The 19875-nt window shown below is 36.5% G+C and overlaps 1 protein-coding gene across 2 annotated transcripts in view; it reads left to right on the plus strand.

The window, feature by feature from the left end:
- The window catches only part of ABCA5 (ATP binding cassette subfamily A member 5), a 136497-nt gene that overhangs the window by 67252 nt on the left and 49370 nt on the right, over window positions 1-19875 (plus strand). For both annotated transcript variants that reach the window (XM_044002517.1, XM_044002518.1), the window contains exons 15-21: window positions 3018-3156; window positions 3799-3889; window positions 4037-4176; window positions 13101-13220; window positions 14312-14513; window positions 16359-16528; window positions 19292-19419. In XM_044002517.1, coding sequence (XP_043858452.1) covers window positions 3018-3156; window positions 3799-3889; window positions 4037-4176; window positions 13101-13220; window positions 14312-14513; window positions 16359-16528; window positions 19292-19419 — 990 coding nt within the window. The remainder of the gene's footprint in view (window positions 1-3017; window positions 3157-3798; window positions 3890-4036; window positions 4177-13100; window positions 13221-14311; window positions 14514-16358; window positions 16529-19291; window positions 19420-19875) is intronic.

Raw genomic sequence — 19875 nt, forward strand, 5'->3', positions numbered from 1 at the left:
GTCCAGCTTGAGTACAGTCAGCAACGAAGGAATGCTGGCCATGGCACTTTATTTGCTTCCTGGATGGGTTCTTCAAGCACTCACAGAGCTAATCCATCTGCCTGAATGAGAGCTTGCTGTTGGTCCCATAGAAATGGCTCCCCATACAAGACCATATAGAGCAGAGCTCTGGCAACAGAGAGCCAGGGAGTTTCCCTCCAGTGCTCATGCCACCTCTCTTTTCTGCTATATTTTCCCCAACTCAGCCATGCATGAGGTAATCTTTTAACCCGATCACTCTGTCAAATCTTGTAGGTACCACTTTGAAGACAGAGATCTTTTAGTTCAGATTCAATACTGGGACAAAATTAGATACTCATGAATCACTAAACATTAAACAAAATTAATACAGCTAGGGTATGCAAGAGGATGTGGAGGTACTTAGCTTCTCTGGACATGACCTCCCCTCCCCCCTTGTCTCAATTGGAAATGTGTCTGGTCAGTCAGTCAGTCAATCATCAGGGCATATTGACTGCCATTGTCTCAGGCACCCACCATATCTAAGAGCCCACATGTCTTGGACTTTTTATTGGCCCTAGGACAGTAAGCAGCATCAGAGAAATTGGGGCCAATTCGGTCTTCCAAGTTGAGGAAGCTTTACCAGGAAAACCACTAGGGAAGCTGAGGCTGAAAGAAATGTGAGGAGAAAGCTGTGTCAGAGTAAGGGGAGATATATCTGAAAACTGCTATCCTAACAACGAGGCGAAGCAAATACCATTAAATATTCATTCAGATCCTTGAAGCAGCAAGATAGGACATTCAGTAACCTCTCCTTTCTTTCCTGTTATTTGAGAGAAAACAAACTAATGCCATTCATAGTCATCATAAAACCTCTGAGGTTGGAAGCCTCAGTAAATAGTACTTTCCTATCCAATGGCAAATAATTCCCCCCTGCCCTCTTAATTACTGTGATCGATAATCTATAGGTGCTTACCTCATTAACCCCCTCCTAATTCCTGTAATTCCACATGCACAGTTCTTTTTTTCTGGATTTGGAGAGCATTTTCCATCATGAGTCCTTTGGAACTGTCTTGGACCATTGTGTTGCTGAGAAAAGTCAAGTCTATCACAGCTGATCAACACAATGTTGTTGATACTGTGTACGGTGTTGAACTGCATCTTAAAAGAAGGGAGGGACTCTGTGAAAAATGCAGGGAGGAAATATATCCTAGACAGATGGTATGACTATGCAAAAATATGGAAACTGGTGATAGAGTGTCATAAATTTGAAACAGAAGGTCATTTTGACCTGACATATGGAGGCTTATTAGGAGCCAATTAGAATTAGGTGAAAGGTAATGAGGGCCTGAATTAAGGTGTTAACAATGTGAGTGGAAAGAAGGGGTTAGATTTGAGAGATGTAAATGACAAAATTTAAAAACTAATTGCAGGGCAGCTAGGTGGTGTTGTAGGTAAAGCACTGGCCCTGGATTCAGGAGGACCTGAGTTCAAATCTGACCTCAGACACTCAACACTTACTAGCTGTATGACCCTGGGCAAGTCACTTAACCCTCATTGCCTTGCAAAACAACAACAACAACAAAAACATTGGATGTGGGGGATGAGGGAGAGTTGAGGCAGCAAGGTTAATAATAAGATTAGGAACCTGAGAATGTGGAAGAATGGTATTTTCTTCAACAGAAGCAATGAAGTTTGGGAAAGGGGAGAGTTTGAGAGGGAAAGATAACGAGTTTACTTTGGGATATATTGAGTTTGGAACTCAAAGTGACTGAACTCAAAAGAGAAATTAAAATCTTCATACCAGAATTTTTCTGTGTAAAGATGATAATTAAACCAATGGGAGATAACAGCTAATGAAATCACATGGGGAGAGATTGTATTGAGAAAAGAATAGAGGTCTCAGGACAGAGACTGGGGGAGTATTCACACCTAGTGTATGAGAGAAATGTGATTATCAATGGAAACTGAGAAGGAATTGTCACACAAGTAGAAGGAGATCCAAGAGATCTCTTATTGTTCTGAAATGCCAGGGATGCCAAAATGCCAAGGGATGAAGGTGTATTCAGAAGCTACTCTCAGAAGTGATATCCTATATTTCCAGGCATCAGAACTCTGAAATTCCTCAGGCTCCCATTCATCCATTCCTCTTTCTCTGTCATATAGTCCTAGATCAGACCATCCCATCCTTTCCAGATTTACTTCACAGTACTCCACTTGATGTACTCTCGGTTCCAAGACTTACTTGATGTTTACCAAAGTTGATTTCCCATCTTCTGCTTTGGGCAAACTGTCCCCTGAGTCTAGAATACATTTCCTTCTCATCTATACATCTTGGAATCTTTTGCAGCCTTCAAATCACAGTTTAGGTATTTCCTATATAAGACATTTCTTCTTAGTTGTTAGTCCCTGATCCTTCCTCAAGTAATAATGAATTTACTTTCCCTTTTGCATGTTATATCCCCAGAATGTAAGCTTTTTGAGTGTAGAGACTGTCTTTTTTTTTTTTTTTTGCTCCCATTGCTTAGGACAAGACTTAATAAATGTGTATTGAATTGTAGATAGAATTGAATAGGCACCCTTTTGCTATCTTTGTATTAAACTCACTGAATAATTGTCTTGACATGATTTGAGTTGTACTATAATAAAACAGTTTGATCAATTTTTATACAAATCAGATTTCTGTATTGTTCTTTCCACCTTATTTATCTCTTTATTTCCACTTGTTTTATGCCTTTTATTGCCAAATAGGAGTGCAGAATTTAGTTTCTAAAAATTTCAGTACTAAAGATATGCTCATTCTTGCATCCCAAATGATTGGAGACATCTATAATCAATTTTCTGTTATGTGTTTGGCAATTTAAGAATTCAGAAAAATTAATAAAATAAAAAAGTCAGTTCTGATTTGAAATTTTATTTTATAAAAGGAAGCTTTTGGATATATTCAGAAATTTTGTATGCCAGGTTTCTAGATCTTTATATGTTTTTGTATGAGTTTTTAATATTTTCTTCTAATGCAGGTATTATTACTAGATGAACCAACTGCTGGAATGGATCCTTGCTCACGTCATATTGTTTGGAATCTCTTGAAATACAGAAAAACCAATCGAGTGGTAGTACTTAGTACTCATTTTATGGATGAAGCTGACATTCTTGCTGGTGAGATTTTATTTGTCTTAGAGAAAAAGGGGATGAGAACTATGGGTGCTGAGGAAACAAGCATCAGATGTTGCATTTTGAGGACTAGCTATGGTAGTTTAAAGACTAAGAATATTATCTAAGAGCCTTTCCTTTAGGCCAAAGTTCCTAATCTGGTATATATGGACCCAAGGGATCTATGGAAAGATTTCGAGGGGTCCAGGAATTTGGGTGGTAAAAATTACGTATTTATTTTCACTAATCTCTGATTGAAATTTAGCATTTAATACAGACAACGCAAATATTATTCTGAGAAGTCTGTAAGCTTTAACAGACTGCCAAAGGAGTCTGTGACGAAAAAGGTGAAAAACATCCTTGTTCTACACAAGCAAGCAGTTTTTGTGCAGTACAGACTTAATTAGCACAGATAGTTTTTTTTAATAGATTAGAAGGTGGAAATTGAAATTCTATAATCTCTGCCACTGATTTATATCTGGGATATCAGTAATATCTTCATCAGTTTCCCTCTGTTAAAATCTTGACAATAAATAAATAAAATCTTAAAAGGGATTTTAAAATATGTAATTATGAAAAGAAAATGACAAGTAGCAAAATACAGCTCTTGTGAAAGTGGGATTTCTTAAATTGTAAATTTCCTTACAGATAGGAAAGCTGTGATATCACAAGGAATGCTGAAATGTGTTGGTTCTTCTTTGTTTCTCAAAAGCAAATGGGGGATTGGCTACCGACTAAGGTATTATTTTAAACATTTGCTTCTCATGTGGCACTCTCAATATAGCTGAATTGTTTGGGTGAATTCAAAGCAATGGTGGTTTAAAATGAACTGTTTTCCTAGTTTACTATGTAATAAATATCATTATGATTTCTGGGTTTTCTTTAGCATGTACATAGACAAGCATTGCATCACAGAATCTCTTTCATCACTTGTTAAACAACATATACCTGGAGCTACCTTATTACAACAGAATGACCAGCAGCTTGTCTATAGCTTGCCTTTTAAAGACATGGACAAATTTTCAGGTATTTACTTATCTTTCTGATTTCTTGACTGATTAGCTACATCTGTGATATTGAGTTGAGATTCAGGATTTTCTCTGTAATTACTTTCCCCTATAATATTTAGTAGTTGTGAAAAGTAATATTCTATAAGTTTTTTTCTTTCATTTTCCTCTAATTGAGGAAAAGGCTGCTTTGCTGTATTTCACTTTTGACAAAAACAAGAAGCAACTTATACTTTCTAAAGTGTCTTCCTGGTCTGAATTCTAGAATCCTGTTTACATTTCTTCTTTTGTTCCATACCCTGAACTTGAGACTCGGCTCATGTAATAGTTTCTCAGGCCTCACTCCTTTAGAGTGTATTGCTGAATATAATAATGAATAATATCCAGTAAATAATGAATATTTCCAGTAAATAATATCACCGTATTGCAAGATTAGAGTAAGGTCTGTCACCTCACTGGGACTCAGTTTTGAAGTTGAAAGTGATGTCAGGGGGCAGCTAGGTGGTGCAGTGGATAGAGCACCGGCCCTGGAGTCAGGAGTACCTGAGTTCAAATTCAGCCTCAGACGTTTGACACTTACTAGCTGTGTGACCCTGGGAAAGTCACTTAACCCCAATTGCCTCACAAAAAAAAAATAAAAAAGAAAGTGATGTCATAATTTCTGATTTACACTGTGGCAGAACATTGTCGAGGACTAGTTACGTCCTATCTTGGTGAGATAAGTCTTATTAATAACATCTTTTAGGGAGAGGAGATATGTTTCATTTTCTAAAAACATTTTATTTATATATTATTTTATATTACTTTCATTTCTGAATTATATTCTTCATCTCTGTCTTCTCAGTGAGTTTTACTGATTTTAATGAAGAGTTTGTAAAGGATAAGAAAAATATTTGAAGGAAACATGTTCTCTGAGTTTGGTTATAGCCCTACCTAGGAGAAATGCATATGATATGGATTTTTACATTTCCTTCTAGCTCAGGGTTCTGATATTAATGCTTTAATGAAAACTCTGGTATAATGGTAGAGAAGAGGATAGTGAAGTCTTTATTATAATTAAACCATTTGCATATTTTATGAAAATATTATATTTTACTGTTTTTAAAAAAAATATTTAGAAATCTTCCACAAAGCCCTACTCTACTGCATTAGCCTGTCATAGAGATGCCTGAATTCTCAAAGACCGTGGCAACTGAGGGTAGATTGTGGGAGATTATGCCAGACTAATAAGTATTTCTAGTACAAGCCCAGCAATAGACTCCATAATGTTCTCTGAGGACCAGAGTAACTGAGACAAATCACCATTAGACTGCGTCCACTAGGTTCTTCTCTACCCATAGCACTGCATGAAATCAAATGAAAAATAGCACTCAGTCCCTAGTAGCCATTTTCAAATTCTATATTAATAGTGGTAGAGTAGCAGAAAGGGGTAAATGGTGGGGCAGGGCTAAAAATCACAATTTTTAGACCATCTGTACACATTAACTTGAGTAGATACTTTAAATGTTTGATCATCCATTGACCAGTGAATGGACGTAATATTTCAATAATGGGAACCAGAACAGTATTGATAGCTTTTACAATAAATGAAGTAAAAAAGTTATAAATAAATAGAAAGATGGTTTTATAGTCTTCTCAGGGATGTAAATACACAAAGTGACCAAGTTGATTTCATCATTTTTCCAAAGGCAGTAAGAAATATAATTTCATGAGATACTTGGCTATCTTGCATTGAAGTGCTCATGATAAATCATAAGGAAAGAAGGTCACCATGAAGTTAATAACAGCTTATGTATCAACATCTAAGGTAGAGAATGAAGAGAAAACTATAAAGAACTTTATAAAACCTTCTAATTCAAATCAATGTACATTTGGACACTTGGTGACTTTGATGGGAAGGTGGGGGATAGGGTAGGATAAAGAAAAGCTTGTTGGAAAAATATGGCTGATGTTTGAGGATATAGAAGAGGAGGCCACAGGTTTATAGTCTACTCAGAAGCCTCATGTTCATATATCATAAATACATCTAGAAGAGATTTGGGAAGTACTAGATATGATGAGCACTGAGCAACAGCAGAAATAATAATGTTGACACCATCTTAACATGCAAGAAATTACTATTTACTGATATGGGAGTGCTCTTGGAATGAATTGACTACAGTAAGACTGTTTTTGAATAGTTAGACTAAGGTTAAAACTACCAACAAATGAGAAGAAAGGATAATGATGAGAGGATGTTTCAAACAACTGCAACAGCTTCAACGTGACATTTAAATGAACTGTTGGTGATAAAAAATGGAAACTTAAAAAACACATTCATTATAATTTTCCTACAAAACAGATATATGACAGCTGCTACAACAAGAGTCCAAGCAGTCCCAGTACCTTGTTCTCCTTTCCAAGTAGAAAGTTGTTAAACTATTTTAAACTAACTGGGCCTAATCTGACTGGAGGACTAATCTGGAGACTTTTGACTGGCTGGCTATCTGACTGCTATTAATTTCCTAAGCCAATCTGTTAGGGCCTTTTAAAAATTTATCCACACTGTTCCGCTCCCAAATTGATAAGCAAACAGCCTCTTCCAATTTAAGAGCAGAAGGTTTATTTATGAGCTACAATTCAAAATTAAGAATACAGGAAAATAAAATGTACAACCTGAATGCTTTCCGGTGTGTTTCTCTCCTCTTGCCGCGCCTGGAACTTTTTTAGTGTCCTACTGCGTCTCTGTACCAACCAACCTTCTTCTAGCGTCCCCCTCACTGAAAAGCCCCCTGCTTCACTCTTTAACTTCTCTCTGCCTACTGTAGCCTCAATCTCCTTTGCGAACTTGTAGCAGCCTCCCTTCTAACTCACTGAAAAAAACCCCTTTCTCCATACCGTTCTTTCTCTGTCTGTCCACTCCATTAGTCCTCCTTCTCCAACGTCGCTTTCTCCCTCCTCCTGTACCATCTCCCGGTATATATCTTCCTTCTCTTCCCTCAAACCTTGGGCTCCCTGCGCCCCCGCACATGCCAAGTTAATCTGCCAGCCATGCTAGTGCTGTGGCCAGGCGGGGGCTCGAATGTCCCATGTATACCACACCCAGGGCTCCAGGGGCCCATGCCCCCTGCTGCACGCAAGGGACCTCTGCACGGGCTATGCCAGAGCCCGGCCTGGACGAGCCCAGGATCTCTGGGATATATCCCCTCAGGGCAGAGGGAGCTGGAGCTTTTTTCCCCAACTGTCTGACCTGGCATCCAGTAAAGCCCATGGGGCTTTTTGGCTCAGCTGAAGCAGAGGGTGAGGGGCACCAGCCCCTCTTACAGAGAAAAAAACCCTGAGGGCCTAAGGCTTTTTAATCTCAGCCCAAAGGTAGGGTCCCCAAATAAAAAAAAATTCCCACAGAGTCATGGTCCCAAATGGCTACACTGGGTTAATGGTGAGGTAATTGAAGGCCTAGTTTTTGAGGCCCTGAATTTATAAGAACCAGATGCAGTCTTGGATTTGTTACTCTCTCTCATTTGACTTGTGCTTCCACCATAGATTTGTTTGGGAGTGTTAGATTTCAACTTGTATCTAGGTCTTTACAGAAGAGATAAAGGAGCGTTAGCTCCCACACAGGGTTGCAAACTGTCAAATACAGTAAAGACTTTAACTTGAAAAAAACCCAAAACAATAAAACAACTAATGGGACTCACACCTGAGCCCCATAATAGCAAAGGCAACTTCCTCTTCTCTCTTGAATGTGCCTTCCTTCCTAGAGACTCCTTTTCATATATAAATCAACCCTGGGTATCCTTTCCCTTTCCCTGCAGATACTTACTTGGCTTTGCTAGAGAGTCACCCTCATGTACCTCCCAGTTCTCTAGTCTTAGTCTTAGTCTAGTTCTTACCTCGGGTAGAACACTGGCTTCTCAAAGGAGAAGTAACTTGAAGTAGCTGAGGGTCAAGCAACCCTCTCCTTCAGTGAACTGCTACTTCTTCAAGGATCACTTCACCAAGCCATAGCCTTCTACATATAATGGTTTTAGGCTAGGTGGATCTCTCCCCTCTAAAGGAAGAAAGCCTTTGGGGTTGTTATTGTTATATACCACACAACCCACCTTTCCTGTTAACCTTACTTCCCAGGGACCTATGTAGTCCTCTAAATTGGGTCTTTAAAAGGAAAAACAGAAACAGGAAGGAAATATGCTTATAGAAGAGGTCTTTCACATACAGATGTAAACTCTTGTTTCTTACAGGGAAATCCTTTACTCTTCGGAAGGTATTTACAACCACATGGTTGATGAGAGGGGTAATGGTGGAGCAGTTTTGAAAGTGTTCATGGACTGACTTGGAATCAATAGAGGACTTCCTAGACCAAGTGGAGTGAGATATGGAGCCTCAGTAAAGAACCAAACCCTGTTCTTGCCCTTTAGTGGTACAAGTGGCCCTTAGGGTCTGGATTGTGTAGGTCAGAGGAAAGGAATCAAGCTGACCTTCTAGTAATCTTGTGTTCTTTCCAGCAGTAGAAGACTATCCCAGAGTATCACTGTAAAGCTGGAAGATTATATAGTTCCCTTCAATAGGTGACTCTCCTTAGAGGGTAAATTTATTGAATTCCCTAGAACCCATGAGTGCTTTTCTTTTTGAAGGGGGAAAGGAGAAAAAGAGTTCCCCCCCTAGAACTCTAAATCCAATTTAATTTCTATCTCTTGCTTTATTCTTTCCATCTACTTTAGGAGAATTTTGGCCTTAACATTTTTTTATAATAATAAACATTTTTATTTAAAGTTTTGAGTTCCAAATTCTATCCCTCCTTCCCTCCCTCTTCTCCCCTCCTCCATTAGTCTTTTTTTCTAGTGCTTTACTGATACATATTATAGAATTGCTCTTCTGACCTTACCATTTAATAATATTGTTAGTTTTTTTCAGTTTACTCAGATCTTCAGCCTCAGTTTCTTGATTGGGACAGGGCCAAGTTCTGCTCTCTCCCATAATCCCTTGAATGGGGTGGCTAGGTCCTGGCTGTATCTTCTCTGCAATCTGGTTGCTACTGCTTCTTGCTTGATACATTTCAAGATAGGGTTACTGGCTTCTGACACCCCCCCCCATCTTGTTCTTTAACCCATGTCTAGATTGAGGGACTAGATCCAGAACTGGGACTAGACTCCATTCTCTGCTTCATTCCCTGGTCTCCGCCTCTGTAACCCAGAGTCCCAATGCAGGCCCTGGCTTTGACCCTATCTCCTTGAACTAAATTACCAACTGTATATTGGCAAACACTGATTGCTACCACAACAGGATATCAGAGATTGTGCCTCCTAGAGAGCCATGGCATGAACAGCCTAAGCATCTCTGTTCCATCTGCATTTCCTTACGTAATCACCTATAGGGAACTGACTTGACTGCTGTGGTTCTGACAGTTTGGGATTGAGATAGCTCTGGCTTCAATGTCTTTTTACTGGAGATCATATTAGCTTCAGGCTTCCTGCTTGTACTCTTCACTATAGTCCTCAGAGGCTTACAGTCATCTTTTTTTGAACTTCTAGACTAGGAAGAAGAGCTTATTGGTGTTTCCCTTTGATTTTATTATATTCTTACATGTTCAATTGCCCTTTAAAATATTTTCTGGGCTATTTCTAAGGGGAATTGACTAACTAGAACTTTTCACATCACTTTATTTGTCAGAAGTTTGAAATACCATAGATCTGAAGAATTATATTAATACCTGGAGGAGGTAGAAGTCTAATGGAGAGAGGAGAGTTGTCTTAACTGTTTATGGGCTTGAATGCAAGTCCTTTTTTGCGTGTTAGATCATGTGAAATAAAGTGGTTTCTTTATTTGATGTCTTTTAGAACTGATTGTTTGCATCAGAGCTGCTTTTTTTTGAGACATAAACACAACATAAACAATAATCTGATGTTTCCAAGGGGAAAAGCAAGTCAAATTCTCATTTTTCTAGGGGAAATCCTGGATGGGGAATGAACCAAAAAGAAATTATATCATGGATCCACAAGACTAATGTGAGGGCCAAAATTTGATATACGGAGTGTTATTTGGGTGACTCGCCTTAATATTGGGGTCCTGGAAATATGAGGGACCTTTTAGGTTTAACCCTCCCCTTTGAACTGCCCTTTTTAGATATTCCTCCCAGGCCAATAAGAAAGGAGCCTCCAAGCTTTAGTTCACAAAAGGATCACATTTTATTACTTGGGAATTAATTAAACAACAAAGGTGAAACTAATAAAAAAGATAAGGAAATAGAAAAATAGAAATACAGACAGATATTCTTAACTCCAAACTTAGCCTATGCAATCCCCAGAGTGTTTTCTATTAAGCTAGTTCAAAGGAATTTAGGGTTTTCCATCATTAACTCACCAAACACCTGAACAGCCCGCCAGACTGAGAAGCAGCACGCGCCACCAGGACAGCACATGCCACACAGAGCGAAGTAGTGTTTCGGAAGTGCCCTCTAACCTCCCTTCAGGGAGCGTTCAGTCTTTTCTCCCCCAAAAGGGGAGGTCCTTCAAAAGCTGCCTGTACTACAAATAATTTTTACCACACTAAATCGGATACTTATGAATGCATAACTTTAATTTTGGTTAGTAGGTTCTGGCAATTCATTTGTAAGCACTAGAAAGGAACTTGGTAGATTATAAATTGCATAGCTTTGTAAAGCAGAGAAAAGGACTAAAAGTAAAAACAAGTCTGGAAAAAAGCTTAGTGTCACATTCAACTGAGCCACATTATTCTAAGTATTCATAAATGAAAATGACAAGAAAACATCAAATTAGTGGAAAATGTAACAAATTTATTAGTCATCAGTAATAAAAGAGCCACCACATTTGGAATGTAACAGTTCAGTGCCCAGTATGTTATACAAAGACATTGAAATAGCACATAAGACAAAAATCAGGGGAATGATTCATCAAACTAAGTACATATAGAAGATATATGAGACTGTAGTTCCCCTACATTATCATAAACTTTTTATACATGTAAATGAAGTTGTTGATGCTGATACAGGTAGTTTTGCTCTATACTGTGTGATGTTTAAAATCTAAATGTGGGTCCTAACCTGACCCCCTAGTTTTAGGGGGAAATTGGCTAAGATTTACTGATAAGTTCAGCAAGAGTTTAGGCTTTTAAGGATTTATTAAAGAGTAAAGACAACACATGGGAACTCATAACACCAGAAAAGTCTATCTACTTTCCTCCTCTCTCTCTGTCCACCTTTTCTCTGTCTCCCACTAAGCCTAAGTCCCAAAACGAAAAGAGGCCCATCCTCAAGCAGCTTCTCCCGGAAGCCTTCTGTGAAACAAGAAGCAGGGCTGTACACACACACACACACACACACACACACACACACACACACACACACCTCCAAGATAATTGGCTGGTAGCTTTGATTGACATGACTACAGGTGGTTCTATAGACGTAACTTCCGGACACCAAGACACATGCTTTCTCCTCAGGGTGGAGCTCTGATTCTCACAACTAATATACCTACATTTTTCTCTGAAGGAGGAAAGACTCGTAGATGAGGATGACTAGGTTCCTTCCAGGAGCGTGGTCTGGGATAGCTACTCAGTGAAGTCTCAGTACCAGGTGTGGTGTTCTGATGGGGGCTGTCAGCCCACTTCTTTCATGCATATGTATATGCAAAGATAGGGATGCTTACCTGGATCCCTGCACATCCAATCTCCCATTGCTTGTCTGGGTACTTTTATTCATTTGGATTGATCTAGAGTTTAAAATGCAAAGATCTCTTATGTGGTATTTCATAAATTTATCAAAATTGGCTTATGCCTCTAATTTCCCCAAATTACTTTCATCTCCATGCTAACTTTTTAGGATGGAAAGGAAAATACACTGCTCTTATAGAGTAGAATACATTTATTGAATGAAACCAGAATTTAAAAGATAAAATAGTAAAGTAAAACTCATGGAAAACTCATTCTGATAAAGAGCTGGAAAACTCATACTTCTCAGTCTTGTGTTGACTATTCCTGGCAGATTCAAATGATCTTTTAGAAGTCTACCATCAATGATGAAATATGAGAGGTCATTTCTAGCATCCACCCTGATTCAATAAGCAGGCCATCAGAGGACTTACTTAGTGTTCTTCCAGCAGTAGCTACTGTGGTATCTCTCCTTTGGTACCTTCTGTGCAGTCTCTAATGTCTTCTCTGACTGGGCTGCAGCTGGTCTTGCTGGTAAATTTTCTCGTGGTGGCCATGCCCCCTGACCTTGAAGGCCTATGAGAGCAGTGAGGACTTCCTCAATCAGTAACAGATGAGTCCCTATCCAGCATATTATAAGTTCACTATCAATGTAGTCTCACTGTGTGTCTATCCTGATGTCCTAATGAACAAATATATTCTATCCCCTTGGTTCAAAATGCCCTGCTTAGCATTACAATTAATAGCATTTGGTCCATATTTTTTACATCATGAGTTCTGGGCATTTCAGTCTTGGTTCCCTATATTTGCTGTTCCTGTCTGGGTTGTCCAGGTGAGAAAATGCAGGGAAATGTTAAAATAAGACAGCCTGGTTATATGGGGAAAACCTCTAAAAAAGTGGAGCAAACATTAAAAAAATCCCTTGACATTTTCAAGAGTGTATCTTTGAGGACTGGGCTCTGATTGGCCAGTTTCTCATCTCTCTTTCTCACTAGTAGAAATGTGTTCTACATAATTATTTTGCTTTCACAGGAAAGTATTTGTTTACATGCTGCTTTATAAACAAATTTGGGTTTTAGAAAGGACCTTAGAGATTATTTAGTCCAATTCTCTTGTTTGAGATATAAGGAAATTAGAATTCAGAGAGGTTAAGAAATGTGCCTGAGGTCGCACGTGTTTATTAGAAGATCCTGGAGCAGTTTTCAGATTAAAGCTTCTCACTGTTGCCTCAGAGAAATTTGTAGAGAATGGAAGATTAGTGTACTTAAGTAAATAAGATTTTTTTATTTCTGCTTTTAGGCTTGTTTGCTGATCTAGAGACCCATTCTAATTTGGGAGTTATTTCTTATGGAGTTTCCATGACAACTTTGGAAGATGTGTTCCTAAAGCTAGAAGTTGAAGCAGAAATTGATCAAGCTGGTAAAAAGCCTTACCTTCTCTGACAACTCAGAACCAGAAATTCAATTCAATTTAACAAACATTAAGCACCTACTATGTGCAAGGTATTGTGCTAAGCACTGGGGATACAAAGAAAAAATGAAACAATCCCTGCCCTCAGAGAGCTTGCATTCTACTGGGGGGATACAACATGTGCACAGATAAGTAAATACAAAGTAATTGTGGGAGGGAGAGACTACTAACAACTGGGGGATCAGGAAAGGCTTCAGTTAGGAAATGGCATTTAATCTGCATTTTGAAACAAGTTAGGGATTCCGAGAAGTGCAGGTGAGTAGGTAGTGGTGCTACATGAATATTGCGATGTTCATAGAAATGTGGTTTTACCATTTTATATAATATGAATATATGCTAGTATGGGATATAGGATGTTTGCTCAATCCACGTCCCTGTACCTATGTACTATGCCTAGAGCATTTATTTGTCCATTTACACCCAGGATATTTTCAACTTAGAATGGTCTTGAGAAGGCATAATTTTATTTAGTCTATTAAATACTTTTACATCCTATTGATATTCAAGCTTAGTCTGTGTGTTTATTTGTCAGGTGTGCTATAGAATGAATTTCTTAGATTTGGTGAGAAGTTGGACTCTATATGTAAAGCCTCTTCTATGATAAGAATTATTGGAGGGAAAATACCTCAAGTACTTTCTAGAGACTCTTGTTTATTTGTTTGGAAGATATTGGTAAAAGTGATAATATATTCACATCTTAAAATTTTAGTTGTATTTTACAAAAAAAAGTTATTATGTTAGTCTTTGGTTTAAAAACCCCTCCACTTTGTTGCTCAATTTAATCATAGATGGTTAAAAGATAATTTCATAATCATTTTAGAAATACATTCTTTAGACCTTGCATAATTTCATGTTCATCAATATTTGAAAGATCTAACATTAACATTCTTAGATTTGGGCCACCTGAAGAGAAATAGATATTGAAAGTAAATTTATTTTTCTCTGTGCACCTTAAGGCATATATTTCAGCAACTTTCCTTGGGAGAAGGATACCTTTTAATATTAATAAATTTTGAATTGTTTTTCTTTTTGGTATATAGATTATAGTATATTTAGCCAGCAGCAATCAGAGGAAGAAACAGATTCAAAATCTTTTGATGAAATGGAGCAAAGCTTGCTTATACTCTCTGAAACCAAAACATCCACAGTGAGCACTATGGCCCTTTGGAAGCAACAAGTGTGTATGATAACAAAGCTTCATTTCCTTACTTTGAAGCGTGAAAGTAAATCATTGAGATCTGTGTAAGTATATCATTCCTTCTGCCTGAATTTATTTTTCTCTTTTAAAAGAGGTATGCACTGAGCTTATCTTTACGTCTTTAAAATGTAGAGAAAATGATGCAAGTAGTTTCGAAAGCCTAGAATAGCTAGTGGTACACATTACCAGAGATGAACAGAAATACTGCTATGTTTACAGTTACTTCAGTTAATAGACTACTAGTAATCTTTATGTTTCTTTCATCTGTAAAATGAAGGGATCATATTCTAAGGTACCTTCAGCTCAAAATTCTGTGCTTCAAATATTCTGTGATCTTTTTCTTCATGATAACTTATATTTGTATAGCTCCTTCACCTTTTTCGTTTTTGTTTTTTTTGTTTGTTTGTTTTTTTTAGTGAGGCAATTGGGGTTAAGTGACTTGCCCAGGGTCACACAGCTAGTAAGTGTTAAGTGTCTGAGGCTGGATTTGAACTCAGGTAATCCTGAATCCAGGGCCAGTGCTCTATCCACTGCGCTACCTAGCTGCCCCTCCTTCACCTTTTTCAAAGTGTTTTCATACTTTTTATTTCATTTGATTTTCAAAACAATCCTGTATGTTAAATAAAGAAGTTATCATTATTCCTATTTGATATATGAGTAATAAAAGTCCAGAGAAGTTAAGAGATTTCATCAAGCATACATGGTTAGAGCCATTTCTCCACTGTAGATCTCAGAACTTCTAGAGCTGTATTTTTTTAGTTAGAAAACAGTGTGGGATAATAGAAAAAGACTGGACTTGAAGTCAGGAGAGGTGGATTCATTTTATAGCTCTGATACTTAATAGCTATTCAACGGGGGGGGGGGGGCAGCGGTTAATCACTTCACCTTTTGAGCCTCAGTTGTAAGATACTGCTAATTCACAGAATTCCCATGAAGAAAACACTTTCTAAACCACTGTATAAATGTGAACTCGTATTCATCAACCAAACGTGCCATATTTATAAACATTGCCTTCATAAAATAAATTTTTTAAAGAAATTTCATGCAAATTGTATTTATCTTCTATGGTTTCTCTTTTAAAAAGTTAATAGTAGAAATTTAATATTTATAGATGTTTAGATTATGTATTTTTGAGTGTTTCCTCATATTTTATATATTAGTAGCTTTTAATATATGAAATAAATGTGAGAGCAGGATCAGTTAGGTTGAATTCCAAATCGTTACTAAGTACAGGGTACCAAAGTACACAATTTTGAGATATGGGTTTGTTCATAACAAGGATGAGTGGTAATCTGTTGAAGACAAGCATAGGACATTGAAATCGCTTGCAAAAGAACTAAGTGCCAAGGAAAAACTCAAATTCAAACAATGGGCAGTAAACATGACTTGCTTAATTTATACTGAAATACAAGCTAATGTTAAAATAATAGAGGGAAAACCCAGGACTCTCCTCCATTTCCTTTCACGTTATGAAGAAATTCGTAATTATCATGGTGATGTTACTTTTCAGTCTGGGATTTCTCAAATCAAGAGTGACAGATTGTCCAATCCAAAGTATATGTGTGTATGTATGTAAAAACAATTTAGTTTTACATGATATTAGAGTTAACTTAACTCCAAAAGCTCCTTTTTTACTGTTACTTAATTTTAACATTAGATATTCAGTTTTTGTACTTGGAGCTGAAGTTGTAAAAATTAAGTAATTTTCCCACAGAACTGAATACTGCGCTTTTTTATGTCTTTCTGCCAGTGCCTCAGTCTTTTCTCTTTCTGAAACTTCTTACCTATCATGTGAATAAAGATTTGTTTAAAACATGTGCTAGTAACTCAGAAAAAAATGCCACGACTTTCAAGTCTTTTAAATTAACAAGCCTTTTTTTTTTTTAAAGGTTGCTCCTGCTTTTAATTTTTCTTGCTGTTCAAGTTTTCATGTTTTTGGTTCATCATTACTTTAAGAATACTGTTGCTCCCATCAAACTTACTCCAGACTTATATTTTTTGAAACCTGGAGAGAAAGCTCACAAATACAAAACAGGTCTTCTTCTTCAAAACTCAACTGGTAAGATTTGGGTTTCAGGTAGATATGTGAAATATTCTGAAGTGAAATTTTGAACTAAACGTAAGATCTAAATAATTTAAAATGAAATTAAATAATCTTTTTATTAAAGAAGAATAATATAAATATAGATGACAGTCTATCATATGTAAAAACTCATATATATTCTTATATATATTCCAGTATATTTTCTATATTTATAATAAATTTGCTTTCATAGTCCAGAAATCCTTGAATTTTTTAATTTATCTACAAAGCCAAATTTTCAAATTAATTGATATTTTAGTCTTTAGGAACAAAATCTTTAAAATTAAATCTTTGTGGAAGTTTTTATGAACTTTATTTTTTAGAATAGATCATGATGAACACAGTTTAATGTTCTCTGACTTGGGGCCAATGTTGATGCTTCTAACTATTGTATTGCGTTATAATACATATATTGGTGTGTGTACTGTTGCTTTCTACTACAACATTATTTGTGTGCTTCTGTGCCACAGTAATGACCTGAAAGACTGCTACAGTATCATAAAATCTTTTTTTGTTTCTTCTCCATTATCAAAGTCTGTGCTGACTAGTTGACTCTGCTGATAATTTTAATGTTTCCCTTTGATACTCTTATTTTTCCTACATTTTTTCCCTCTAAAACTTTCTTGTTTCTTTTACCTATTTCCTCATTTATTTATTTAATTTGTTTATTTTTAACCTGAATGGCTAGAGAAATGAAGGGGAAGGTAGAAAATAGCAACATTTTTTAGTTTTTCAGAATTTTTTTTTCTGGTGGGGAATACCCTAAATCATTTATTTCATTCTTTGGATTTTAACATGCCTGCCCCCACATAATGAAGGTACTTCTTTTCTTATTTTGAGCAAACAAATGAAATACATTTTGTTGGGTGTAATCTTTGGGTTTTCTGATTTGGGGTTATTTTTAACTATTCCAGTTGTTGCTCAGGTAATAGAGGGGCCTTTTTGAACTCTTAGAAAAATGTACTTATCCATCTATTCATTTGTTTATTAATTTTCTTATTAAAGTTTTGATTTGGCACAATTATGGTTTGGGGGCTTTCATAGAACAAAGTTATTACTATTCTACATTTAAAAATTATGAAAATACTGTACTGGTCTGATTGCCTAACATTTGCTTCTTGTGTCTGGGCTTCCTCTTTCCCAATACATGTATGAGGAATGCGAAGTAATAAATACCTCTCAGTCATGTGTATAACCTTCATAAAGTAGAACTAAAAACAGTAAACTTATTTATTCATATCTATTAAAAAGAATATTTTTTCTTTGTTTTAAAACATCTTAATGATCAGTTCCTGCTTGGATCGGAATGAAAAGAAATTCCACTTATAGTTATAAAGTACAAAATTGAGCAGAGTAGATAATGGTATACCCAAAATTTTGACAGCCAAATTAATATGCCATAGATAACAGAGAGTGGACTATGTGGTTTATTATATGTAAGAATTTTTCACTTCTCAGTTTATGTGTTTTTCATTCCCAAAGTGGAATTGTCCTATTAAAGACATTGTTGGTTAAATTCAGCACGCATTTACTAAGTACTTATTATGTGCCAGGTACTGTATGAAGTGTTGGTGATATAAAGGCAAAAAGAAAACTGTCTCTGCCTTGAAAGGCCTTGCATTCTGTCAGGGGAGGCAACATGTATGCAATTGAAAATGTGTGTATGTGTATATATATGTGTGTGTGTGTATGTATATATATGTATATGTATACATATACGTAAATATATACATGTATACATATACATAAATATATACATAAGATAATTTGGAGCAATAAGCACTAGTACTCAGGGGAAACATGATAAGCCTTATGTTATTAAGTTGAACTTGATCAACCTTGAATGGAACTAGAGATTTTAAGAGGTAGAGATGAGAAGGGAGAGCCTAGAGGCATGAGGGACAGCTCATGCAAAGGTAAAGGGACAGGAGATGGAATGTTATCAGGAATAGCAACTAGATCAATTATTTCCTAAAGTGTGTGAGAGACAGTAATGGAGGCCAAAGGCAGAATAGTTTAGGCTAGGAAGGTCTGAACCAGTATGTTGATAGCATGAGTAGGAAAGAAGCAATATTGTGAAACAAGGGCCTGGTTTCAAATCTAATCTGTGCTACTTACCTGCTCTGTGATTTTGGGCATGGCACTTACCGTTTCTGGGCTTCAGTTTTCTCATCAATAAAATGGGGGAGGAAAGGTTCTACTAGATGACTTCTAAGATCCCTTGTAGTTCTAAATTTATAATCCAAAACAACAGAATTGGTAAGTGATTGAATATAAGTTTACAAAGAATTACTATTTAGGGAATTATAGAATATATATGGTTTAGGGAATTATGGGTTTAAGGGGAGGAAGAGACAGAAGTGACAACAAAGTCAAGAACCTGCATGACTGGGAATATTATTGAGAGAAATAGCAAGATAGGAATAGATGAGTTAAGTTTTGAACATGGAAAAGGTGATGACAAGTTTTGAGGTGACAATTGAACAACCAGGCAGAGATGATCAATAGATATTTGGAATTAGGGGAATGAAGTACAGAGGGAATTTGAGGGGGGAACATAATAGATCTGAGTCTTCTGTGTAGATAGAATTGATCATTGAAACCATAGGGGGGTGTGTAGAATAATGAAAAGACAAAATGCTTGAAATTTTCTGTTCAAGGAAAAAGAGTCACTTTTGATTGTTATTTTTTCTCTTGAAGTAATTAATGCATTGGTATTTTCTTATTCCTTTTTGCCAGACACTGATATTGATGATCTCCTAAGTTTCTTCGCAAGTCAGAACATCTTGGTGAATTTGTTAAATGTCAGTGACTATGTATCTGCTGCTCCTCATAGTGCAGCTTTAAATGTAATGCATTCAGGAAAGGTAAGAGAAATATATGTAGATAAAGAGAGTGTGTGTGTGTGTGTGTGTGTGTACACACATAAAATAGAGAAATGTATGTATGTGTATATATATGTATCTGTATGTTAATTTTGTTGATAAAGCTCAGCTTATCTGAGGTATATTTCCATGGAATAACAAGAGACCAGAGTTACATTAAAACTAGTCACTAGCCAATTGAATGTGGTTCTTAAAAACTGAATTTTACTCTTTAGAACATAGAAATATTAATCTATGTATAGCTCTTCTTAATGTATAACTAATAGACTAAACACAGTAAAGAGCTTCAGCTGTCTTTCAATTTCAATTCGACATTTACTAAATATATGTAAATATATATATATATATATATATATATATATATATATATCTTAAACAAGCTTTTAAGTTGATGGCTCAAGGCTCTCTCTTCAGAGCTACGCTATTTGTAGTGTCAAT

Source organism: Dromiciops gliroides, chromosome 4 (assembly GCF_019393635.1).
Source record: "Dromiciops gliroides isolate mDroGli1 chromosome 4, mDroGli1.pri, whole genome shotgun sequence".
Taxonomy (NCBI): domain Eukaryota; kingdom Metazoa; phylum Chordata; class Mammalia; order Microbiotheria; family Microbiotheriidae; genus Dromiciops; species Dromiciops gliroides.